We start from the raw sequence: 16,206 nt of genomic DNA on the forward strand, positions 1-16,206 counted from the left end.
GGACTTACTAAGTTGTCTTTGACTGATTACCTATTCCAACTTTTGCAAATATTAGAGAACCAGTATTTCCATATTCATTCACTATTGATACTTCTACAACTAAAAGCAGTCTTCAGTCTCATTTCTTGCAAAGGGTAAAGCAGCACTAAAATACCTTCTAATGAAAGAATTTTTCAGAACAATGCTGGATCACTTTCAAAATATTAAAAGACACAGACACAAGCACTTCTATCAATAACATTTACCTCAATGTTATCATGTTATTTCCCAGCAATTGTTTTTGTACATCTTCATTTCATTAAAGAGGAAGGCACTATCTACTATATGCATGACTGAATTAAAGACTGAATTCATTCTCTGTCTTTCAGTACTGTTCACCATGGTCCTGGAACTTCTGGAACTACAATAACCAGTGCATTTAGCACCTTTCATTACATTGAAAAACTCATGCATTTGGCAGCCTTTGCACAGCAAGATTCCGCACAGAAAACAGAGAGGACAAAGAGAACAGCTTTAATTTATTTACCTGATTTAACTTCTTCTTTGTAATAAGCTGATTAGCATTACTGAATTGGAACTCCAAAACTATCATAATGAGGGCATTTTATATGTTGATTGCTTATATTTTTATTGTTCTGGAAAATGATTAAAAACTGAAAAGAATGCGAAATTAATTCTGTCTTAATTTGATTTTTAAAAGCTGTTTCATGCAATAGCTTCCATAGTTTTAATAAGAGTACTACCCTAATCAAACAAAATAAGCCTACAGATTTGTGTCATTGAAGGTCAAGAATGACTGAGTCAGAGAGAACTATCACAAATTTACGCATTTTGAATTAATAAGCCTCACTACTATTGTGGTCAGCGTCGTCATAATTATGCTGGGGTTTTCTTTGTTTCATTTATCTGGGTTTTGCCAATTTTTTTTTTTTTTTTTTTTTAATTTGCATCTTTGCTTCTGTTCCTTTAAAAGGTGAATTTTCATCAGCAGTGAGAATCAGACTGTCCTTCAATGATGTAAACATGTTTTAAGACAACTCTATCTTTAGTAGAAAATTCCTGTTTGGTTTTTTAAATTTAAATGTTGGAGTATGATTAATAGCATTTTTCATGTCCTGAAATAATAAGTTAACTTGCCCCTGTTTTAAGAATTTTTTAACTCTTAAATGTAAATGGAAATGTGATTAGCAAATAAAACAAGTGTACATAATGATCCAAATTAAACAAAATTACATGCCTTGTAGTGAAAAGACAACTATCAAAATGAGTTTTATATTTCAAATTTTCTCTTTTCTTATAAATATCTTAGAAATGCATGGGTTCTGATTGTGCATTAAAATTAATATATAGTAGGGTTTCAGTCTTAATTGTATAGGACAAACATGAAAAACATACCTTTTTCTCCTATCAGTTTCCAAGGAGTTTTTCGATTCTGAATAAATTAGGTGTTAAGCTATGAAAGAAAACACACCTTTGCACCTGCCTGGCAGCTTCTGGTTTGCTCTTTCAACACACTCTCAATTCCAGATACTTGGTTAGTAATTTTTACCAGATCATACATACTATTGTCCTTTAACCTCAGCATCACAACATGTCCTGCTGGATATTAGTAGAGATTACTGATTATAAGTGTAATTTAAAACATTTAGTAATGAAATATATAAACATTTAGTAATGAAATATATTAATTGAAAGACCACTGTTTCTTAACCTGGTTATAACCATATTATCACTTGGACTTTAAACTTTGTTGTTCTACAGGTGGTGCCTGTATAATCAATAGAGATATTGAATGTATAAAGATATTAATATATTTAAGCACTCAACATTTAACAATTCCACTAAATTACCAATTTTTTACAATTATTCTACACTTCTTAGTCTATAAGAAAAAAATAATTTATCACTTCTTGTTAATCTTCTTTCAAAAAGCACTTAGAGCACTTAAAAAAATAACGCTTGCTTAACTGCCTATCTCTAGTGGACCTTTTATCTAAGAGGTCTTTCAGTCTAATTCTTTGATATACCAGTTAAAACTGCTTAATTTTTCTATTTTATATGGTGGAAGACTGGAAAGCTACTGCCTATACAACATTTCCCAAATGTTTTTTTATCATATTCTGGTAACTCATTATTTCCCACCCATGATTACTTTGTCTCCAGGTAAACAAATTAATTCTTCACTTTAGCTTGTTCCTTAAATATCCCCTACATGTTTAAGCAACCGCAACATCTGAAGTTATTCATATCACAATTACTTAGAATTTAAAAATTATTGAGGAAGAGACTACCTCTTGAACAAAATGTATCCATTTCACCTATACAATCACTTTAATGCCAGGAAAAAGAGAAGGCCAAAAAATTGTAAGGCATCTACACAGAAGAACTTCAGGCACTGGACAACCAATAGTACTTAGTTTTTGCCTAACTCAAGGTGAACTTCTAAGATGCAAAATGATGTTGATAGTTTTAAGGAAGCATGCTGGGGCAGGAGTTAATTAGCATGCTGGAACTGTGTATATCTGTATTTTCTCCAAAGCAAGTCACATAGCAGATTCTTAATGTGCATGTTTTGGTTCATTATATCAGGTCCTGCAAATATGCATTTCACTTTGAAAACAATACTAGCCAACTGAGAAACAATATTCACTTCAGTTGTTCACAGACATTTTACTAAAAAAAGCTTCAATTTCTTTATAATAGGGCTCTTGCAGTGGGTGGGGAAGAAAAGCACATAAGAGGAAATGAGTCGAACAATCCCAAATGAAATTCAAAGCATTTTGATATCAAAATCAGCACAAAAGAGGTCAAGGTCATGAGTAGGAGATAACTGGATTCATGACCATCTGACGTAAGATTTCCTTTCTGTTTGAAACCCAGAGCCAAGCAGCGTACCAGGCAATTTAGAGCATCCCAATGCAACTGCCCTGGGCAATGTTTTGCTGTAGTCAAACACTACCACCTAAAGAAGCCTGGCAAAACATGAGGTCCCCAAGAGCACAACAGCATTACTGACTTTCAAAATGGTGAGCTTACTGTTATTTCTGTACAAATACTGAACACAAAGTTACCGAGTGCCAGTGTTTAGGATATGGGTTTCAATGTTAAAACCTATTAATGGCTTAAGCCTCCACTTCCAGCACAAAATCTTCAGAAAAGTATAAGGTGTATTTTATCTTCTTTATGCCATTTACACTTATTTTTTTATGTTACTCACAGGAAATATCATTTTATAGTTATTGCATTATGCTTATCAAGCAAGTGTACCTTCTTGAATGTTTTTGTTTCCAAAGTAAAAGCTGTTCCACGTGTTGACTACGTTACTTTTATGATTTATCAAAAGATGTAAGCAGAATTTCCTCTGAAGTCTGTAGAAGAAGCTAAATTTAAAAGTTTACTTGATGAAGGGTGGATTTAAAACCAGACCACTTGTTGTACTGGCACTGGTGAACAGCAGGTATAAAACACTTCACAAAGAGTGCAAAACCCACAGAGGAACTGCATATGATTCAAAATAGTACGCCCGTGGTAAGTTCCAAGCTGTTGTGGTTACACTACTATAAAAGCTCCCAAATAATTTGATCTGGGAGAAGACACAAGAGTAATCAGCGCCGAAAAAGAGATCCAAAGATCTCTTGCATCACCTCTGTCTTCTGCTTTTCACTGAAGGGGAAGGACGAGAATGAAGAAAGAAAAGAACAACTATCTCTGTCAAATTCAAGTTAAATTACAATGTAGGAGAAGCAGACAACTACCTCAAGATAAGGCAGAGTCTGGTTTGTAGTACCTGGCATGTGTGCTGGACAGTGTGACTGTCTAGCAGCACAGGGCTGTTTCAAAATATGATTTCTTAGCTCACCCTGAGGTACCTATCTCCAGATCTGTAATGAGACTTATGACATAAAACTGTAAAGATTCATCTATTCAAATGTAGCAACAGCTGTATGTCTTCATCTATTCAATTTAGCAATAGACAGGATTAGTGTCTCCTCCATGCCATCTGGTCTCTGGAACTAATTACTTTAACTGTTTAATTTGCTGAAGTGGAGCTTATAACGTTTATGCCTTCCAGAGCAAAGCCTAGGCGAAACGATGCAAATGTTGTGTGCTGGTGCTCATATTTCTCTTTGCAACTTCCTGTCATCACTTTATAAAAGAGATGCAGTGTTACTGCTCAATATGGCTTAAGGATTGTCCTATCACTACCTTTCAAAATGTCACAACACCGAGTGAAGAGAATCTAAGGGGAGAAAAGTCTTCAGAACTAAAGCTCAATGGGAAACATTTGGGAAAAAAACTGGAGGCTTCATATTTTTGGCTTATTTTAGAAAGTGCATTGACACTGGAAGCGGAACAGCTCAGGTGTTGAACATAATTGTCAAGAATAGTTGAGAAAATATGAATAAACTTTAGCACAGAAAGAATGGTTTCATTCTTTCCCCCATATCAGTAATAGCACTGACCCAAACTGGCAAAACCAAGAGTGCAGTAGAAAACTTCTAGGCAGAAATCATTAGCTAGAAAATGAAATTACTCAATATTGTCTTTTTGATAGTGGTACAAAACCACTTTAGTTATTCCTGAGTAATTCTTGGCAGACTGAATCTCTGATTCCCCCTCCTCCCTGTCCCTTCCAACCCCCATAATAACACAGGAGAAGAAAAACAGGAGTCAAGCACCACCACATTAATTTGAAGCATGCTAATGAGTTTGGTGTATCCTCAGATGCATTTGTGTCATGTAACATCTTCTGTCAAATATGTCATCTGTTTAAGCAAAATTAAATATGTTCTGAAAATGTGTGCCTTGAGACTGAAATCATAACCATCACCAAGAGGTCAGTCTCTTGTGAGATTGCTTTCTGAGGTAATAAGGTTTATTTCTAGTGTTCTGGAGACCTTGTGATCTTGTATAGAATTCATTAAGGATTGGTTTTATAAGACACCTGGCTTTTCTCATCTTCTAAAACACTTTTTGGAACATGTGTTCTAATAATAAATACAATTCATAATAGTTAAGAACTATTGGGATATCAGTGCAGGATCTCCACAGGATAGAAGAGGGCTGTGATCCATTTATTACCCTCCTGAAGGAAGTGATTTATATCTCCCTCAGCTCTCCAGTACATCCCAGATCCCAACAACTTTCCACTAAAACTTTCAACATGATGTGAAACAAATTTATTAAAATGAATTTTCCTCCTCCTTAATCCCCTCCTCCATTCCACCCACAACTAAAAGCAACTATCAAAATCTTATTTAATGTACCCCTAGAATTCAAGAAGGGGTTAAAGACAGAAACAGGAACTCCTAGTACAGAGATCTAATAGTTTTGCTGAACATACAGGTGCTGTCATTCCCCTGGTTATGCTACATGTCTCTCTCTATTACTCCAACTGTGGTTTGAGAGGTCTGATCAGGAAGATATATGACTTGAGAAGCAAAAGAATAAGGAAAAATGTTTGCTTCAAACCTGTCTAGATGAGCCTTTTGGGAGGAAGACTGCTCCCTCTCCTTTTTGAACTCTTCCCTTAAATGCTGAATTTGTCCAATGTAGAACCACCATCAAATAAAAAAAGGCAGAGCAAGCAATTTGGCAAGGAAGTGGCCGTTTACTTTTGAAAATAAAAAGAATATATTTCTATGATAAATGACATAACTTTCTTGCATAACTATTTAAAGCCTATCAATGTGAAATTAACAAAACAGCAAAGTTGTGTTCAATCTCATAAAGCTCAACACACCAATTCTGTTAATCTCTATCAGCCTTCTGTTCAATCTCTATCAGCTTTTCCATTTTACAGAGGCACATAATTTTTCAGATTTGAAAGAACTGAACACTAACTAGCATGCTTCTTTAGTAAGAACAATTTAAACAAAAAAAATTCCCTTTTTTTATACACACAGAAAACATTAGTTGCTGGCGAAAATGACACTCTGAAGTATTATTTAAGTGCAAATTAAAGGGCAGTTGACAGAATTCCCAACCACATACATCTGTGTATGACTAAGGGTATAAAACAAGATCTCATGTGACCTTTCAATCTTAGGCATAATGATTAGCCTACAATATTGCTAGTCTGCTCCCAGCTCTCCTGAAGTCTTATTAAAACACCCTTTTCAAGACACATTTCTCTGCCCCAACAGGCATATTCCTTTACTGCCAAGAAAAGCAAGCAGGAGGGAAGCGTATGAAATCCTGCGTATGCTGTACGACGTGCTAGGAAAGCCAAGCCACCAGCTTGCAGGCATGCTGTCACCAGGTGTAACCAGCAGCAGAAAACCCAGGCAGAAAAGGGGCCCATAACAAGCTGACAAAAGCTGGAAAGGTAGAGGTAGCCAGTGTAGGCAGTCAGGTTAGGGTAGGATACACCTGGGATATCCCAGGTAGGATAAACCTGAGCAGGCTGCTGGAGTACCAGGCACATGGCAGCTTCACCTCTTTCACTGCTGGCATAATACAGCACTAAATAAATGATGTTTCTAGCCCACCATTTTAATTCATTTTGCTTCATACTTTCAAATTCACTGAAATGGAAGAGTAAACCTATTTCATATATCAAGAAGCTACAGTGGGATGATACTCTATGTGTTTTGAACTGGTTTGGTTGTGGGTGGTTTTTTTTTTTCCTTTGGTGGTTTTTTTAGATCATCCCTCACTTTTCCCATTTTTGCCTAGCTTCTAGACCACTCAAAATCCATTTTTTTCTTTCCCATCCTGTTACTTGAGCTCTGACTGCACTTTCAGCAGTAACTTGTGGCTTAACAGCTTAGTTCAACCCATCTTCCACTATTAATAGTTTCTGATTTACTTTCTTACAATAAAAGGTAGGTAAAGATCCCCAAACTGATAGAGCAATAGCAGGTTTCTGGTTTTATCAAAAACCTACCCCCATTTGTTCCTGTTTTCTCCCTCCCATTTTTCTTTCCAACCTAGTACTTCTCACCCTCCTGAACCTTCACCCAAATGGAAGAAAAACAATCACACAACCTTAAAAAATATCATACTGCATCCAGAGACACATTTTAGTTGGCAGTACCTTCACCTGCATTTCTCTGTATGTTATACAGTCATGACTAAATATTCCAGTGGAATGTAAAATAACTGGTTTTGCTTTCAAATGCTGCTTCCTTTTCTGAGAAAAATGGTTGAAAGAATTACTGGCATTAGAAATCTTTAACCTTAGTTTTGCAGATCCAAACCCCATTTAAGCAAAAACTGGACAGAGAAAATCCGCAGTATCCAAAAAAAGTATCTCCTCCTCACTAGCTACTAGCTGAAGCACATTCCAGAGTACCCAGAATGATCATTTCAAAAATCATTCCAAGGACTGCATTATTAGTTGTTCAGATTTCTAAAATAATCAGATAAAGGTTTTGAAAATGATCATTCCAATTCCTCTTGAAGTTTTCCTATTAGGAAAAAAACCCTTAAATTTATGAAAACTGTTTGTTATAAAGAAGGGATATATTTAATATTTGGAGGTTAGCAGTAATTTTTAACCACTATGCCCTCATTTCAAAAAGAGCTGCAACCAAATATTTTCAAGTAATTAAAATAATGTAAACAGACATAGCCAGTCCTACAATGGTAGGGCCTAAAAGGTAGTTGAAAAATGCTCTCTCTTACAAACCAACAATGTAGCCAGGTTCGTTTAAGGGCTGAAAAGCAGCATATGCCTACTAAGCAATATTCATTTAAAGATATGTTTATCAGCTGCAGACCCAGCACAGGAGCAGGTGAGGGTGGAAATGGGGAAAGGAGGAAAAATTAGAGTAGAATAAGACAGAGGAGTCCCAGCATCACTAAGCTACAGCCTATAAAGGCTCATGCACTTTTCAGACAACCCTAAAGGAATGTAGAAGGTTTACCACGTCTTATTCAAGCTGTTCTATAAGAAATTTTATAATCCCTTTAAAAGACTGATATTGCAAAGAATCGCATTTACACCTCCTCCCTTATTCTAGCATAATTAATCTTTCTACAGCACTCTGAACTAGTAAATAATGAACTTGCAAAACAAGAACCCATGAAATCCATTTGTATGAAAATTCTGTGGGTTCGAAATCCATTTTCTACTGATAAATAGCTGTAGAAGTCACTCGTTCTTTGGCATCTTAATGAAAACTATACACCAGCATAGTGTCTTCATGAAGATGATAGATCAAAAATTACTTATGCTACGTATGAAAATAACACCATTCATGGTATCTTCTCCGATTCCTTCTTAGCACTGTTAGAAACACTGATATTAAAAAAATTATGATCCTGATGGAACTCAGGAATGAAAACCTTAGCTGGAAAGTTATTCAAGTTATTTGATTAATTTAGCACATATAAATCATTAAACAACTTTTAACTATTTTTGGAAACTGAGCTTGTTACCATCAAGCACAAATGTGTACAAATACGCAATTATATCCACATGACAAGAATGCTTAATGGAAGAAAACATAAACGCATTAAGATTAAAGGAAATACTTAAAACCACAGATTCTCTGTCTACTGTGGGGTCATCTCCCAAAATGTCACAGCCCATGCTAATCAAATCCTTTGCATTACTGCAGTTGCAGCACAAGTCAGACAAATGTACTTGCTAAGAGAACCCCTTCATGAAGGCTTCTGTCATGAGACTGTCAAACTGTCTAACATAACAATTTCCAGTACTCAGGTTTAATCGAGCTAGACAAAAATGTTGGAGGCACTCCAACTGTTTTATGGCTTAGGGCATCAAGGATCCTGAGATCACTTCCCAAGTGCTGTCAGATTCTACATCTCCCAGATTTGGAATCCTGGCTTCTCTGACAGTCTCCAAATGAATGACCACAGGAAATTCCTCTACAGCAACTCCATGTCTTCATCAGCAAAAGAAAAATGCAGCAGGACATCCAAAATGCCCTCCTTCAAAGACTCATACATCATAATGATTTTAAAGGAAACATCAGCTTTTCAGGATTTAAATACATAGCACCATAATGATAATTTTTTACATTCCTGTCTGTTTTAGCAAGCAGGAGTGTGATGGACATAGACAAGTGCCTGCTGTTCACGTGTGACAACAAGACTTAGCTACATAAAGATGACAAAGGGCTAACAAAACTGTAATATGAAGAAAAAAAAGAATCTAAAAAAATCTTGATAAAGCCTATAGACCCTTCTTTTGAAAAAAAATTAAATAAATCTACTAGATGGAACATTTCAGAATTTTAACATTTCTTTTTTGTATTGGAAAAACAATCTTCTTTTTGTTTGGACTGAGATTATTTAAATAATCACTACCTCAAACTTGCAATAAAAATACTAATCACCAACTATCACATCAAAATGGTAAACTGAAATTGCCGCATTATTGTGTTTGCCGCATGAATGTGTTTTCTTGTTCTCACAATACCAATGACTATTTAAAAGTTTCAGTGCTTTACAGAGCTGATTTACTTGAGGAAAAAAATATTGAAAAATTTGATAGCAATAGCAGCTTGATGTTCAAGAACATCTACGTGCACTCTTCAGATCCTAAGTCAGAAACTACAGGTACAAAAATAGATTTTAATTTCAGTCTTCCAAAACTTGTCATGTTGTTGAAAGTGATGATTCATTACCTGTACACATAAGCTTATCGCAAGACTAGCAGACACAGAAGGATTTGTGGTTTATGCATCTAATTTAGAGACATAATTAGAAAATTATCTCGTACAGTTTGCAGGGAGGAACTGCAAAATCTCCTAACTCCTGCCTATTTGAATTTGATTATATACATATATATACACTCTATATTTATACACATACATTAGAATAAGGCAGCTCAGAAGTCTTACCTGAGTCTGCTTCATTGCCCGTTCCATCCTGCGAGTGCTTCCTTTCTCCAGTTTGGTCCGAAGGAGTAAGGCTGATGTCTGAATGGCCCAGAACTTTGGCTGGGAGAGCAAGCACTGCAGACAATAAGAACATTTTGTCATTACTTAAAGACATTGAAGACAGTAAAATTTTTTAAGGTGGTCTCAAGCATGAATGTTGTTTCCTATTCTGAAAGTCAAATATGTGGCTGGAGGACTTACTTCATGAACTGAGGGCTGTACAAATTACCTTAATCTATTTTCAATGTAAAAAGTGGCCTTCAAAACCACTTCCTCATTCTCAGCTATGCTGTGCTTTGTTTTACATGTACCCATATGTGCATAGGCCAAACTGCAGAAATTAAAATGGCTACTTAGAATCAAAGGAAAAATGAAGAATTGATCCTGGGCTGACTGGCTCAGCCTTTTCCACACCTGCACACTGGGTAGCTATAAGCAGCTGCAGGGATCCTATTTCTCAAGGCTGAACAAATCCAACTCTCTTGGCCTCTTCTCATATGCAAGGTGCCCTGACACCCAGGTTAAGAGCATTTCCACATGAAAAATGTTAAATTTGCTAAGAACCTGAAGAACGTTATTTAATCTAGAACTTGCCATGACTTGAGAATGATAGGAAGAATTTTTGCCTTTAGTAGATGTATAGGGACTATGGAATAACCTATGCAAGCAGTTTTCCAAAAATAATTTTAAGTTATCGCTTAGAACACACTGCACTGATGCCAGGAACTTAGTGCCAGTCTCCAACCACTGATTTTCAGGAAAGTCCAATAGAAGACATGCAGCCAATACAATTCTGGTATCTCTTAATAATTTACAGACTGCCTGGACTCTTTCCAGTATGGTTTTAGACAGAATATACCATTTCTAAAAAGTGAGACAGCAGGAAAGCTCCCTTGCTAATTTTATTGACATTGCAAATATGATCCATCTTCTCTGAGAAAATATATTTGTCTATAGATATTTGAAGAGTGGAGAAAAAGCTCCAGTGGTTTTATTCTTTCCTCTCAGAGATCTCCCAAAGCATTAAAAAGCATAATTTGCTCATGGTTTGTGTTTAATGTCTGACAAATTTCTGTCATGTTGTAATCCGGTTTTGTTTTCCCTAATGATTTCAAAAGAACGGAGGCAGAAAGAAACAATCTAAAAAAATATCCTCCAAACAAAACTACAATAGGAAGAGAGGCAACAAGAAAAGCAAAAACGAAGGCAGTGTGAAGGCTTGCTTGTTGTGCAACAACCAAACACTCAACTAATCCTACCCTTTGTGAGCAAGAATCTCTGCACTGACTCTTTCAGGACTTTTCCTCAGTCTTAGATTAAGAGGCACCCAAAGGCTTCTATACTGTCCCCTATGTTCTGATTAAGGGAACACAATCACAACATTCTCTATTCTGTAGATTGTCAAGTGCCCTTTTACAAACTATAATCACCAAATCTGGTAACTGCTGGATGTCCTAGTTCTGAGAGGTACCTCTCCTCTGTTTCATCCAACTTCAAACACCTATTTTAGTTTCATCTTAAGACAAACACAAGCAAGGCATTCCTAGCACAGGACATTATTGTCTGAGTTTATTTTTTAGTAGCCATACCAGGTAGCTTGCTAAATCAAACGCCTTAAGGAATTGCTTGGGCAAACACTTGAACAATGTTTCTTTTACCTTAAAAGCTTATTTTGTGGGAAAGGTCACCCTTTTCCCTATTTTCTCCACTATTAGTATTGTGTCATACAATTTAATTTTTTACTTACAAGAGCTTTTTTTCTGTGCTACCTAGTGGTAGACATCAGTATTAACTTTGCAAAAGAACAATGACAAGTAAAAGTCTTGGCTAATAACACTCCTAAAGATATTTTCAGGTCTGATTGCTGTCCTTGTCCAGCAGCAGAGTCCTGGTTCTCTCACTGCTTCAAGCAAGTGGCCCACGAAAGGCAGAGCACAAAGTTTCTGGTCCACAGCATCCAGCTCTGCAGGAGAACCGGCAGCCCAGGAGAGCCTCCCCTCTCTCTGCGTGCACCTCCCACACCACCACCTAAGCAGTGATTTAAGCAAGCATGCTGCATGAGCTGTGCATAAAGTCAAACAGGGAGGGAGGAAATCTGAAGAGAAAAAGGGTGGAATACAAGCAGAGATAATTACATTTTGCTCCTTTGCAGGAGCAATGACGAGTCGTATTTTGAATAACAACCCTGCTTTTTAAAGGTATTCATGAAATAAAATGAAAGGTATATCTGCTGTAAAATTACAGAAGAAAAATTGAATTTTTCCAACAGTTTTATTGATACAAAAAACCACTGCAACTGCACAAGACAATGAGAAGCAGACCTTGTTTGCATTAAAAAGCACTTGTACTTTTATACTGATACAGAGCTCACAATACTGCGCCAGAATTCAAATGTTCACCTTTTCATTGCCTAATTAGGTTTAAAGCACCACAAAAAATCCAAATAATACATGCATAAAGGGCACAAATGTTTATACTCAAAGACTGTAAAGAATAGTTTCAGAACATCTAACTATAACCATTGGCAATCTTTAATCTTACACCTTAAATGTCCAAATATTCCAGATAATAAATACTTTCTCATAAGATCCAAAGCTTTATGTTTTCACCTGAAATTAAATCTAGGCTCTGCTAATAGGATTATAGGTTAAAATAAAACATTGGAGGGGAACAACCTAAAAACATGCAGATTTTGTCAACATACTTGGAAGTTCATTATACTGCACCAAGGGCAGCTAAGAAAATTAACAAAATAATAATTCTGAAGCAAAACCACTATTGCACTATTGAGAATATTCACAAGTTATCATTGTTCTTACTTGAGAGAGAGAACAATAAAATAAATAAAGAGAAACACAGAAAGATTAGACAAGCTGAGAAGAAATGAAAGGAAATAAGGTTATGCAACATTTTTCTGCACAGAATAGGATATTTTCACATGGGAAAAGTAGTTTTCCAATTCTTTCACACATTTTTTTCCTACAAACAATATCATCCTCTCCCATCATATCAGAATGTAAAAAAGGAGATGACCAAAGAATTACACAAACCAGAATATTTAATTCAATATAACCTCTTATATGACATTCAAATGAAACAAGATGCAGCAAGTCTTAATGGCAAAGCAGTCCATTATTGAACAACGCTTATAAGTATGTAAGAACAAAAGGCAACATAAACTTCTCCTGGCAACCTCTTCCAGATTGCTCAAGGAAGTTATTGATGCCCTATCCCTGGATGTGTCCAAGGCCAGGCTGGAGAGAGAGGCTTTGAGCAAACTGGTCTAGTGGAAGGTGTCCCTGCCCACAGCAGGGGAGTTGGAACAGGATGGCCTTGAAGGTCCCTATCAACCCAAACCACATTGTGATTCCCAGTAATACCTGAATTGTGAGATGGGTGACATTAGTAATGACACCCAGATCAAACCCAGCCACATATTTCTGTCAAACCAAAAATTCAGATACCATGAACAAACCATTTCAGCCTCAGTATTCAGAATTTAACCCAGGTGTGAAGCACTCCCTGATCACGCTTAAAACTTTCTGTCAGAGAAACAGACAAAGAACTGCATCAGTCAGTCACAACTTAGAGAAGGTAAAGATTGGTCAAAGCAACTCTTTTGCCTTCCTGCATCTACTATTATAAAAAGCTGGAGTTCCTATAGGAATTCTTCCTGTCATCCAAGTCAGGAAGAGTTTACTTGGGTATATAAGACAGGCTAAAAAACCTGGAACAGGTAAAGATGATTGTTATTAACTGCAGTGCTAATTAATTTTAATGGTTGCTAATTTTTCCTTATGATAAATCTAAGCAGTAAGGTTATTGTTTTACTCCTGAAGCTTGCTCACTGATAAACTACCAGTAGCCTAGCAAAGTACTGTGATTGCTATGATGGAGCTATCATCTGAAAATGGACTTGTAAACAAAGAAATTTAAATTGCAACCACTTGTGGAATTCCTAAGAATTTGCACATCAGTCCATCAGTGAACCAAAAATATTCTGCTTGTTGGCCAAATTGCCAGGATGTGGTGAAATTATTTCACTGAAGTCACAGGCATGAGGCACCCTGAGGATAGCTCCGGTCCTCTGTCATGCCTCCAAAGACATGACCCTTAATTCAGATTCAGCTCAGGTTATTTACTAACTTATTTTAAGTTACAGACAAGCACAAAACACTGGGGACGATTTAGAGGAAAAAAGAAGATAAATATTCCTTTTCAGTTCCTTATATTATCCATTTCAGTTAACATACTTCAGGAGCTTTGGTGTTTACTTTTCAAAAAAACCACACATTAATATTTTCAGATTACTCATGTGCACTACTTCATCCACAGTCCAATAGTCTTGTCAATAGTCAATAGCCTTGTTTCATATAACTATTACATCCTTATTTAATGATTTTCAGTAATTCATTCAGATAATCAACATGAAACCCTTATTTCTTCAACACATCCCAAGGCAAAATGGCAAGCTTTTAACTCATTCTGTGCTTTGCTGTAAAATGAGACACTACTATGGCTTCTTTCCCATATTCTATATCCTGCACAATTATCAGGTGAGTACATTAAAAACCCACTAATATGACTGAGGCATGAATAGGGAAAATGTGCATTTGCTTGTATATATATCTGTTAATCTCTGCTGAATGACTTTATTACTGAAAGCTAACTTAAAAGGTTTCATTTGTTTTTATGTACACAGCAAAGAATTAGCAAAAACTTCTACGGAATTCATGACTAAGATCAAGAGGAAGAAAACAGTGTGATATTAGGGAGGAATGTGATTTGCTTTCCACATGTTCTTCTCACCCAAAAAATCTGACACTTAAGTTTCTGTACAACTAATGTAAGTTTTTCTTCTGAAAAGTCATGTTCAAATGACACTTAGTTAATATCAAATTTTTTGGAAATTTCTCCTAGCACTAAACTGGTGATCGAAAAAGCAAATGAAATACAATTAAAAATAATCAACTTAGAGAAAAACCTGAAAGATGCCACATTATTGTGGAAAGACTTCCTTTCATTAAATCCATGTTTTTTCAACAGAATAGTGTTTAATAAAAGGTACTCCTTGCATTTCTGAAAAAAAGTATGTACTGCCCTGGAAAGTAGCTAAATGAACTTTATGGAACTATTTTTAATTGCCTAAGAAAGATTAATGCAATCCAAGGTCCAGAGGGATGCAAAAATAATAGAAATTTTGAGAAAAGTCCTTAAAATATTAACTCCTTTACTAACCAAGCTCAAACACAAATGATCTGCAGTACTACTGGCAGCATCTGGTTGAAATGAGATTTGGAACTTTAAACAATAATTCTGTTAGAACCCTGTAAGTTAAAATAAAGCACATTTGTGACTAAGTGGTTTCCAGTACCAGCGCACTTTTTATGTTTTAGTGAAAAGCACAAGTATCAAGAGGGCAAGAAAAATACTAAATTTCTAGTTACAATTAAGCAGCAGAACCATGGCTTGGCAGCAGAACAAGCCAGTCAGTATGAGCACTTTTAGCTTTTCTGCTTGGTGTAGGAACATGTAAAAGTTGCCTGTTGGCTCAAACAGATCAAGTATGTTCAAATCATGTACACATACCTTTTCTGCTGTACATGCCCACCCCAAAGATTTCAAAATAAAGAGGAATCAACAGGAGATTTGACTATATGGCATCACTAACAAAAGTACCATGCTGAGGTTTCACAGAGCTCCAATTCCTCCTAGCATTTTTATTCTTATCACAACACTCAGCAGTTTACCAATCCTTCAGTGACTGCAAATTAAGAGGAAACTGTAATAGCTGCACATATACACAAACCCTCAACTCAATAAACAACTAAAATTCATTACTGTTTTCTAAACAGGCATATTTGAATGGTCAAGGAATAGTATTTGATATTTAAGCTGATATAATGTGTGTGACTAAGGATTGCTTTTAAGCACAGAATGCTGTTGTGCTGGTGTATATAAATCGTTTAATGCAAAAAATTGCTTAGCAACCAGTTTAAGGAGTATTTCTCCTTTTATCTATATTTAAATTAAAAGTTTCTCTTTTGCAATTATTATAGAACATATGCTCTTTATACACAGAAATTAAATTTCTAATCAAAATAAAAATGCATTCAGAATTGCAGAATACTCAATAACAATTACAATAAAAAGGTTTTTGTGTTTGATACACCGTAATCCTTAGTGCATTGCTACCCCAAGACTTTTCCTTTTTATTTTCCATTGTTGTTATACACAAATCCTCTCTGTTGTTATGTGTAATGATACGTAATTACTGCATGTTAATCTCTAAATGTATTTTTATGTAAAAATTGAAATGGAGCCATAAACTAAAATGTCTATCTGTAAATGC

The 16,206-nt window shown here is 35.8% G+C and overlaps 1 protein-coding gene across 1 annotated transcript in view; it reads right to left on the minus strand.

Annotated features, from left to right (window-relative positions):
- TTC27 (tetratricopeptide repeat domain 27) overlaps nucleotides 1–16,206 on the minus strand; it is a 112,907-nt gene that overhangs the window by 44,837 nt on the left and 51,864 nt on the right. Inside the window, exon 10 of the mRNA XM_063151833.1 lies at nucleotides 9,816–9,929. Within this exon, the coding sequence (XP_063007903.1) occupies nucleotides 9,816–9,929 (114 nt within the window). The remainder of the gene's footprint in view (nucleotides 1–9,815; nucleotides 9,930–16,206) is intronic.

This window comes from Melospiza melodia, chromosome 3 (assembly GCF_035770615.1).
Source record: "Melospiza melodia melodia isolate bMelMel2 chromosome 3, bMelMel2.pri, whole genome shotgun sequence".
NCBI lineage: Eukaryota > Metazoa > Chordata > Aves > Passeriformes > Passerellidae > Melospiza > Melospiza melodia.